We start from the raw sequence: 11,553 nt of genomic DNA, 5'->3' as shown, positions 1-11,553 counted from the left end.
GCTTGCCCTGTTTGAGTCAAATCTAGTAATTACCAAATTTTTTTTTGGAATTTAATCTGGGCATGCATAATATTTAAATGACATGTAATCAATGTAGTAACGTATTTTCTTACGTGTAAATCATATGGGAAAAATAAACCCTCGATGCGCGACCTCTTACAAATGTCGTATGAGGGGATATTCCTGGAGGATCATTTCTAAACTCTAAGTCAGATTGCGGTCGCATTGCTGGATTTTTATTATTTTTTACGTGGTTTAATATACATACACAAATCTTTTCATAAACTACAATTGCTCTGTACTCTGATCGAATCGAAATTTATTTAAACTAGGGAAGATCTAAAGTGTGTTTAAAACACTTTTTACTTACAATTTTTCACAGATGTGTAACCTTCAGCGGCACTTCCATTGCTTCCTCCACCATTCAAGCTAATGTCACTCGTTCCATTGAACGTATGTCCATTGGACTGCCTCCCAACACTGTTTAGGGTGGTTGTACTGCTAGCTCGAGAACACCATGCATCTTGGCTTGAAGACGGGCCTTTGTGGTGATGATTACCATTTGTTATCTCGATACGTGTTAAGTCTCCATTCGATTTGCTTCCAACGACACTTTTGAGCGTTCCATAGACACTACTGCCAACACCACCCCCAGAACTACCAGACTCCAATTGGCGGGCATACGAATTATCGGCGTAAGCATGAAAACAACATCTGACTAGAGCATTCGCGGCAGCTTCTCGTTTACAAATAAACACGTGACATTCAAGGACTTTGATGCCGGTTGTTCGTCGTAGAATAGCGGCAAATATTGGTGGGTGGTGGACGCGGGGCATTCGAGCGAATGGAGAGTCAAGTGGTAAGAATTTTGGTTCTGGCTTAGAATTTCCCCGTTCTGGTATTAAAACTTGTCGTACAGCCGCGCAGTAGTGCAGAGATTCAATAGGAAAAAATCGGGTGATTTGTTTTAAATTTTCATCAACGTTTTCAAGTAGAACTCCATTTGACCAAACACTTAGCCATGAGTCTATACCTTTAGCACCAACCGCACCTTCGGAAGGATAAAGAGTTCTCAAGGGCTCTTGAATTCCTTGTAGCCCATCCTTACTTTGCCGCGGAACGGCACTACCCAAATAAAGTACGCGACATCGGCAAATTGGGGTAGAATCACTCATTTTTAACGATTAGTAAGCTTTTTACTACGATAAAATGTAGATAATGAAAGGCGCATTCAAACCTAGTGGAACTACATATAAACCTTAGTTTTAGGTGACACTCGTTGACAGAAATAAAGTGTAAAAAGAAATATCTTATATGAATGTGTGTAAGACAGAGACAAGTGTCAGCAAAATTTATGCAGATACTCAAACATAAAGCGAATTGTATACGTAAAGTTTTGTCATACATACAAAGACGTTAACAAAGTTGATTTTCTGGTTTTGGTGGTCTTGAAGTGGTTCTTAATTCAATTCGTTTCTTTACATTTTCACCACCCTGACCGTTTATACATGAACACACTTTAATTGTATTTACATATAAGCATACATATGTACATACAAAAGTTAAATTAGGTATCTCTTTGCATTCCAACTGCATTCGCGATTGCCTAAGATATTTGGTTTTATTTTCCTTCTCATGTAAAAACTTATACATTCCACAATATATTTACATATGTATACGTATGTATATGCGATGGTACTTGTATACATATAAAAACGTTGGTTATCATGCACATGCACACATATTATTTTTAATTATACATTTATCCCTTGTTGTTTGTTTAACTTTTTAAATACGTAAAATAAGTATTATTCAGATATTTTTTCTTGTTAAGCTATAAAACTCCTTTCAGTAAAACGTCTTTCGCCTACCGAAATTACAGTACGTATTCACTTTTCCGATTTTGCTGTTCCACTGCACTGTTACATGATATTGTGTGATGGCTGGAATTTAAATTTTTGTGGCGAAAAAAATGGCGCCGTTCGAGAATTTGCTCATTTTCACAAATACATGAGAATTTTTACAAGTCGATACTAATAAACCGCTATGAATGTATGTATGTAGGCATATGGATGCGGTGGTATGCTTATTTTCACGAATAATTTGCATTTGGAGTTGTGTCTATGCAAGTAAAAATCGCCAGCTCCTTTTGACCGGTTGACCGTAAGACGGGAAGTGAAAATATGTCGATTCGTAACATATTCAATGATCCCACTTTCATTTCACACGCATATACAAAAATGCGCAACTTAATGGATTAGATCGCAATGGAATGACCTGATGTTCGCAAGTTATCTGTATAAGTTTGTGTATGTTCGAATACAACGCAAAAATCCGACAACTAAACGAAAAGGCAAAAAATCCGGTCATTGCATCAACGTTGCTCACTTGACGATAGTATACTCACGATTGGTGTATCTAACCTAAAACGATCATATCCAAAGTACCGACGTGGTATTTTGCTCTCCGTCTTTTTGCCTTCGTTCGTTGTCTTGAACCACATCTCAATACTTGTTTTAATAATACCACAGAATAGATACAGGTAGACTCGTACTATTTACATACATACATATTAATGTATTTCTTTGTAAAATATGTAAGTGTAAGTACTGGTGTTAACTTGAGGTGAGTTTTCAGTTTTTATATTCTTTTGACTGCATACATGAATATGTGTATCTACATATGTACATATGTTGTTTTGTTATACCAGAGCGCACTAGTGCACAAGGGTATCTATTATAACTTTGTTTGTATACATAAAGGCTCATAATTAAAAAAGAAATCGATTAAGCCGTGCCTGTCTGTCCGTCCGTCTGGCTGTACACACGATAACTCGAGAAAAAATTTATATATCTTAACGAAACTTGGTACGTGTGCTTCTTTTCCGCCAGGACAGATTACAATGATCTTTAGGGCAAAACAAAGAACATTATACATTTTCGGAAAATGGGCGTAGCCCCGCCCACTTATGACTCCATATGTATATGTCGGTAACCGCTTTACCGATTTCTCCCCAACTTGGCACAGTTGTTGGTCTTAGTAAACATACCAAACGGCTGAAAATTTAAAAATTTATTTAGGGAAATATGAAATCTTCGATAAATCAGTAACTACTGAAGCTAAGTTATTCAAAATTGATGTTTGCAATTATTCTTTAGCAAAAAATATCTGCATAAAAGATGTTTGGAAAATAGGCATAGCAACGCCCACTTATGACCACATATGTAACCTTCCATCAATTTGTACCAAACTCGGTACAATCATTGTACTTGCCACTTAAAGGCAAAACGTTGGAAATATTTGAAATCGAATTAAAGTTACTCCCACTTTTCATATAACGGTAAATTTCAGAAATGCTGAATCTTCGATATCTTGAAATTTAAGGACGCTAATTTACTTAAAGTTGATACTCACAACAATCCCTAAAAAATTAATATTATTATGGAATTTTGGAAAAGGGACTTGGTACAACCCACTTATAAATGTATAACCTTATCTCATTAAATCTAACTGAACATACTACCAAAAATGTCTTAATTAGCGGTACAACAACCCCTACTTACCATGTAACGGCAGTTTTCGGAAAGGTGAAAAAACTATATCTAATACGTGCGCTGGGTATTTAATGTTCGGCTTCGCCCGTACTTGGGCTATTTTACTAGTTTTTTGCGCTTTGTGTTTAAGGATTTGTGAGAGAATGAGAGTGAACGTATTCTCTTGAAATGTGAGAAATATAAAATTTGGCAGCAGTAATTGACCGTACCTTAATTTCTTACCTGTTCATTGCTAAAAAGGTATAAAGTAATACCAAAGCTGCTCACAAATTTGTGACCACACATGCATATTTCTGTGGTCGTAAGCAATAACCGCCTAAGTCGACTTAAGAAAGAATTGACTTATATATGCTGTCGTTTTCTGCAACTATTATTCCATGTCTACGTGAAACACCCATCTCGTTACCTATTCTATTTAAAAAGTTATAAATGAAAGTATTTTGGTTTCCCCATAAGGTTAACACATATATGTAATACTCCTATATTGGCAGTAAGAGCTAGAGTACCGTCCGAAAACACTACAGTACAGATGTATCAATAAACACGTACGAAAGAAAATGAACACATACGTTTATAAATAAACATGTACACAACACATATACAAAAACGGCACTCAAGTACACAATACATTGACAAAAACGGTACTAGACTGTCTCGCTTTGATTTCGGAATGCTTACACATTGAGAAGTTAGCTTACTGCCAATATAGAAGTATTACATATATGGGTTAACATTACAACCCAAATCTTTAAAGCGCTTTTTCTCGAATTCAGGTTTTTCGACTTAGGCAATTATTGCTTATGACCACAGATTTATGTTATAAGAATCGCATTGGCAAGCTACCTAAATATTGCTGTTACCCATATAGGAATGGGCGGGGGGCGGGGAATAAAATAAAAACCTGCTAGCATAAATAGAACCCAATTAAAATGCCGTTTAAACGAAATAAAATTATAGTCCGAGAGGCGAGCGACAAGGCTTTGCAAGCCTTTTGTAATAAATATGTACATATTTTTGATATTATGTCACATCTGTGGTAGAAGATAAATAGTCTACCGTTATTTAATTTTGTATAGAAACTCTATTCATTGCAACTACTTAAAAACTTCTGGAAATAGAATTGCGAATAGCTTATTGATTAAAAATTTGTATTACATTAGTCAGTCATAAAGATCTGGCAACAGAGCGCATCAGTAATGCCTTGAAGTTAAAAAACTCTGCATCGTGGAAGTATTTCATAAAACCTGAAATTCAGTTTACAGGTTATTATTATAATTACAGACATAATTGTCAGAATTTTTCTGTAAAATATGCCGTCAGTCGCCGATAAAAAGTAACGCCAAAGGCGCATTCAAATGGTGGTGGCAATTGCATATAAGTAAAAATCCCGTGTACTTTTTTATTGCTTTTTGGTACATCAGGATGTCAAAACGAAAGAAAATATAATATAATTTTAGCCCATTCGTTTTGTTGACATCCTAAAGTTACGCCATTTCGTATTGGATGACATTCTCCTGTACTAGTGTAGAAACTTTAATCCAACCAGTTGTTCAATCAACCCCACCTTGTATTGATGCGCCTTGGTATCGCTTTACACTTCTGTAACATGACGCTCTCAATAAATATTAAAAAGTTGTATGTTTCGCTTTCCTATCGCATTATTATTGGTACAGAGCAGGGATGAAAAATTCAAATTTCAGATTGTATCTAATATCATAAAATAAATGCATCTAAATGAGATAAATTGTACCTAAAAAAAGTTACATCATTCGTTTGTAGATTTTTTTATTAATTTTATGTAAAATATGAATACAAAAGATGCACTGTAAACTTGATTAGGATTTTTTTTTATGTAACTGAGCTTATATCTATAGACTATAGTCTAATAGGAATCGGAGAAGTTTTACTTTAGTCTAATTTTGACTACTGAAAAATATTGGGGCAAAAGACAAATGATTCGTTACTTTTATTTCTTTGTGACCACTTTTCTTTGGGATTGTTTATTGTTCCAAATGAAAGTTAAGCTTCTCCCATGCCTACAAGTAAATGTCGACCACTTTGCGCAAATGTATCGTATATGCCAGAAACCAAATTTTACAGGAGAGCGTTTTTTTACTTTAAACATTTTTTTGAATTTTTTATTTAATTTTTTTTACTATTTGTGTTCAAAATACTTTTGTATGGCATATACGATAATTTCGCCTTCAAATAATCACTGTAACATACAATAAAATATACAGTAAATTTTTGGCGTAACTATAGGGATTTTAACCACAATATTTTATCAAGTGATGCGGTGTGGATTGTATAACAAGTTTGTACCAAAAAGTCAATTTCGAAAAAAGTGGCACATACGATAATTTTGCGCAAAAGGGGTCCATATATTAACACGGTAAAAGAAAACACTAAAACTGTATCTGATGAAAAGATGATTGTACCTAAAATCAAGTGATTGTACCTAATGCACCTTTAAGGCAAACGCCAGAAAAAGGTACAATTGTACCTACCTTTTCATCCCTGGTACAGAGGATATTTTTTCAAAAATCTTTTGATGAAATCGCTTATAACTGCCGCAAAAAAGCAAGGATTTTAACGATTTTTTTTTTAATTGCCGATATTGATCTACTGAATCGATCTAGTGAACTAAAAATCAGTAATTGTTTATTAATAATTAATTATTGTTTATAAACAAAAAATTTTTTTTTTTCAAATTGCCACATCTTTTTTATCTTTCAAACTTTTTTGTCTATTAGGGAATAGTATAAACTATTTTCAGTACGAATAGCAATATGCTAAAATTCGTCGTTTTCGAGTTGTAATTTTTTTTCTGAAAATGCACTTATATGATGCTAGCAGATTTTCGTGCCAGTTGAGGACGCAAAAATTGTTGCCCATTATGATAAAGTTTCCTTGCTGGATATTTTTTGAGGTTGCCCGATCAGAGCCAAAAGTTTTTTCCAATTGGGCTCTAATTTTGGCCCAATTGGGGCCCAATTAGCGATTTGCCCAATCTACCGAAGATTTCCCCAACCAGTGCTCACAATTTGCTCAAAGTGAACATGCATACGAAATTAAAACGATTTTATCGATAAAATCACACATACACACATCAAAATTCCCTACGAAAAAAAAATAGTTTTTAATTTTTCTCTTGAAAAATTTTCCACATACAAATTTGTTGATAAAAAAAAATTGTTTTTGAAAATATGCCATTTCAAAAAAAAAAAATGGAAAAAATCACAATGGTAGCTCTGAGTATTGCGCAATATTTAAGTATAATGTTATGGAGTGCACTCTACAATAATTTGAGTTCTGAATTTTTTTTTTACACCGAAGTTGAGTAAAATGAGTACATTACCAATTTACAAATTTTTTAAACTTTTTTGGAATTTTTTTGAGTATGCAGCTTTATAGCCCATTAAATTTTAGTATAATAAAGTGGAAGTTTTAAGAGATTGCAAAACAGCCGTTAATTTTTTTTTTAATTTTCTTTGAAAACGGTTTTAGGCATTTTCATTGATAAGGAAAATGTGCAAGAAGCCGTGAGCATAAACAATATTCAAAATCAACGCAATTTTGCAGTAGCTTAACACTTGCACTTTATTATACTCAAATTTAATGGGCTACAAAATTGCATCCTCAAAAAAATTCTAAACAAAATTTTTTTTTTTTTTTTTAATTCTAATGTACTCATTTTACTCAACTTCGGTGTAAAAAAAATTCATAACTCAAATTATTGTAGAGTGCACCCCATAACATTATACTTAAATATTGCGCAATGCTCAGAACTACCATTGTGATTTTTTCCAATTTTTTTTGAGATGGCATATTTTCAAAAACTATTTTTTTTTTTTATCAAAAAATTTGTATGTGGAAAATTTTTCAAGAAAAAAATTAAAAACTATTTTTTTTTCGTAGGGAATTTTGATGTGTGTATGTGTGATTTTATCGATAAAAACGTTTTAATTGCGTATGCATGTTCACTTTGAGCAAATTGTGAGCACTGGTTGGGGAAATCTTCGGTAGATTGGGCAAATCGCTAATTGGGCCCCAATTGGGCCAAATTAGGGCCCAATTGGAATAAACTTTTGGCTCTGATCGGGCAACCTCAAAAAATTTCCAGCAAGGAAACTTTATCATAATGGGCAACAATTTTTGCGTCCTCAACTGGCACGAAAATCTGCTAGCATCATATAAGTGCATTTTCAGAAAAAAAATTACAACTCGAAAACGACGAATTTTAGCATATTGCTATTCGTACTGAAAATAGTTTATACTATTCCCTAATAGACAAAAAAGTTTGAAAGATAAAAAAGATGTGGCAATTTGAAAAAAATCAATTTGAAAAAAAAAAATTTTTTGTTTATACACAATAATTAATTATTAATAAACAATTACTGATTTTTAGTTCACTAGATCGATTCAGTAGATCAATATCTGCAATTTAAAAAAAAAAATCGTTAAAATCCTTGCTTTTTTGCGGCAGTTATAAGCGATTTCATCAAAAGTTGCTATTAAGAGAGGAAAAAAGAAGCGTTCGTACTCAAAAAGAAAAAAATTCATTATTCAAAAAATTCGCATTTCTGAGCAAAAAGAAAAAATACGTGTCTCCTTAAATTGTTCAAGGAACAATCCCTGTGAGTTTTATCGCAAACTTAAATTCACTTTCCGCCGGCCTGGCTGATTTGAGATGGAAAGAGCCATATATATTTCATGATCCAATGATCGGATCTAAACCAGATTAGTACCACCTCTGAGGCACTACCTTTAAAAAAAAATTAAAAATATTCCGACGAACTGATAACCTCCTCCTTTTTTGGAAGTCGGTTAAGAACGAAATTAATTATTACCCTCGCTATTACGCTTCCTATTTTTTGTTTTCAATCCCACCTTTGGCAATAGATTATATGCTTTTTGAGAATACGGTTGACGTGATTTTCATCAGTTTGGGAATTTTTGATAGCGTACTCCTGCTCGTGTGAAGTTAGCAACCGTTTTTTGTTAAAGTTACTTTTTAGTTAGCGTTCCAGACAGCAAGGCAATAGTTCTACAGTTCCATAATCAAATTTTCAACAGTTCTGTTAATTAAAGCCAAAACAGCCAAAAAAAAAGAAACATCGCTTGCTAAATTCATGCAGAAAGCCTTTTTTCAGCAAAAACAGTTCTGATACCATCAACTTATGAGAAATAAAGAGTTCTGCAGTTCCCTAATAGTCCCGAAAAAAGTTCCGCTAAATTTTGAAAAAAAACACAAAAAAAAAATTTGTAAACTACATTTTTTTTATTTATTTTTTTATTACTTTTTAATCAGAGTTCCTGACATCAAGGCAAGTGTTCTACAGTTCCCTAACCAAATTTTGAATAGTTTTGTTAATTTAGCCCAAAAAAGCTAAAAACCGAAAATCGCTTGCTAAATTCACGCGCAAGCCTTTATTCAGAAAAAACAGTTCTGATACGACCAACTTACAAGAAATAAAGAGTTCTACCGTTCCCTAGTAGTCCCAAAAAAAGTTCCACGAAATTCAGAAAGAAAAACAAAAATTGTTACATACATTTTTTTGTAATTACTTTTTAATCAGAGTTCCTAGAAAACTGCGTACTTACTCAAAATCTTTCTAAAGGCCGCACAGTGTTTTGACTATATGGAGGCAGATGGAAATAATAGTACACCTGCACCGATTTCACTGAAACTTGACATGTGCTCTAGTTTTACTTAGAAATAGAGAATTATGAAATTTTGTAAAGATGGAATAATTGCCGCGCCCTCTACTCTTGTGGGCGGAAACATTAAATCTCATCCGATTTCGATGACATTTAGTTTGTAGTTTTTGCTTTATTAGAAAAATCTAAATATAAAATATGGGGAAGATCAGATTACTATAACGTTCAAAACTTACAAAAAATGTGGGCCCAGTCACTAAATGTGATGGAATTTTGGGTAATTTTTGTTTCCTGCTTTCCACTCTCAGAAAACAAAGGTTATACAATAAAATGACTTAGGTGTCAATACTCGCTTTTTTCCCAATATCTGGTGGGATTTTTTCATTGTTTGAAAAATTCTTTTCGCTAAATTATGCAAAAAGAAGCTGAAAATCAAAAATTAAGAAAATCAAAAATTAAGAAAATCAAAAATTACATATATTTGCAAAGTCGCGCGCAAAGATCAAATTATATATTCGAAAACTACATAAAATTCTCTAAAATATTAGTCTAATTTCAAGACCTGACGGACCGGTACTCACACTTTTTTTTTACTAATAATCTTTAGCATCTACATTTCAAAGTAAATTTGTTGGTAAGAAAATAGGAAAATACCAAATAAATGATAAATACCTTCACCTGAATATTCCACGACATTTAGATAATTAATTACAATTGAAAAAGAAACACTTTCTGAAATGGGTTCAGCGCCAAATGCAACTAAACTGATTAGTCGGTATCGCGCCCATTCCCGTATTTTTTTGGAAATGTATCGTTCGTGAAGAAGGGGGGTGAGTAAATAATGTAAAATTTGGTACTTATGACTTTTACTATTCCCTCTCTGAGTCAAACCGTTTTTTTTATCAACTGTCACCATGACTTTTTTCTACCTGCCTCCATATAGTCGAAACACTGTGGGCCGTTTTCTCAAGTAGTTCTAAAAATGTATCTGCCCTTTAAAAACAAATTTTGTTCTCAAAAAATGTGTTCGAAGGGCAGATAAATTCTAAAAAGTACTTGCTCGCAAGTTCTACCAGTTTGTTTATTTTTTTTTTCCAATGGCTTTGATTTGTATTGTTTTTGTTAAAGAATGAACTATATTTTTATAAAAAAATAACTAAAGTTAAACAAAGTAGTGTAGTTTTTTCGACCACTGTATTATAATGCTGTCCTATAGGTAACGAGTTTTAAGCACAAGTCAATCAGGTGATCGCTTCTATTATAAAATGACGCGGCCACCTGACGGCTAAATACTTTATAAAATCCTCGTAGAAATTAATAATATTATAAATATGGTAGCACCACCATACGAATAACGAGTTAAGAGTTAGCCAAAATCAAATGCTGACGCGGCCACATGGCGGCTAAATACTTAATAAAATCCTTGTAGAAATAAATATTATTATAAATATGTTAGCACCACTACACGAGTAACGAGTTAAGAGTTAGCCAATCAGGTGGTCGCTTCTATTCCACTAGTCGACAAATTTTGACGAAATCGTTTTAACCTAAGAAAAAAATGTTTTCCAAGCTAGTTTTGGGTCGCTGAACATGGAAACAATACCACATCTTTTTTGGAAAGAAGCGTTTTCGAGATTTTTTCGAAAAACGGGTTTTTTGGTACCTCTCGCAGTTATTTGTAAATATCTTTTGAAAAAATCATTTAATCGAGACAAGCAGCCTATCGTTCAAAAGGTATTGATTGATCATTTGCAAAAATGTATAACTTATGCAGATTTGTCACAATCATTTTTGAAATTCACACATTTTTAGATGCTTACACATGGCGACGAATAACTGTTACCCAGGTTTTTTTGAGAAATAAAAGGGCATTGCGTATACGTATAGAGCTGGAAAACTATCGATAGTCGATAGTCACAACCATCGATAGTATCGATACTATCGAAAATGTCGGTACTATCGATAGTACTATCGATAGTTTTGATTAAAAAGGTCCAAAAATTAAACATAAACAATGTGAGTTGGCTTGTCATTTAATTTAATGTGTCGATATATATGTATACATTTTTGTTTTTTGTCTAAAACTTAATGTGTATGGTTTTTCGTTTTTTTTTGTTGTTTATATTTATTGTAACAGATAAAATAAACACTACTCCTGAAGATGTTAAAAAAGTACCATCGAAACGTCGTGTAAAAAGGGGGAATAAAGAGGTTTTATTCGCACGCAAACTCAAAAGACTAGCCTACAAACATAAAATAACATAACAACTTTTATTGAAAATGATATCCGAATTGATGAAATATGTATATATTTCTGTAATGGAACAAAAGTTTATCA

The 11,553-nt window shown here is 33.1% G+C and overlaps 1 protein-coding gene across 8 annotated transcripts; it reads right to left on the bottom strand.

Moving 5' to 3' along the window:
- Positions 1-347: 347 nt before the first annotated feature.
- Positions 348-2,422, bottom strand: LOC118753742. Of its 8 annotated transcripts, none has more exons than XM_036488610.1 (2): positions 1,410-2,422; positions 348-1,246 (listed from the first exon to the last, which is right to left on the bottom strand). In XM_036488610.1, exon 2 carries the CDS (start codon positions 1,173-1,175, stop codon positions 363-365), a length of 813 nt encoding a protein of 270 aa, XP_036344503.1. In that variant the 5' UTR covers positions 1,176-1,246; positions 1,410-2,422; the 3' UTR covers positions 348-362. The 8 variants fall into 8 exon arrangements, with proteins under 8 accessions (XP_036344503.1, XP_036344506.1, XP_036344507.1 ...); XM_036488613.1 differs by having other exon boundaries at positions 348-1,199; XM_036488614.1 differs by having other exon boundaries at positions 348-1,237; positions 1,558-2,422.
- Between the last annotated feature and the right edge of the window lie 9,131 nt (positions 2,423-11,553).

The sequence above is a fragment of the Rhagoletis pomonella genome, unplaced genomic scaffold (genome assembly GCF_013731165.1).
Source record: "Rhagoletis pomonella isolate Grant_MI unplaced genomic scaffold, Rhpom_1.0 Rhpom_scaffold_02809, whole genome shotgun sequence".
NCBI classification, from domain to species: Eukaryota; Metazoa; Arthropoda; class Insecta; order Diptera; family Tephritidae; genus Rhagoletis; species Rhagoletis pomonella.
This window is presented reverse-complemented; position numbering and strand designations above follow the sequence as displayed.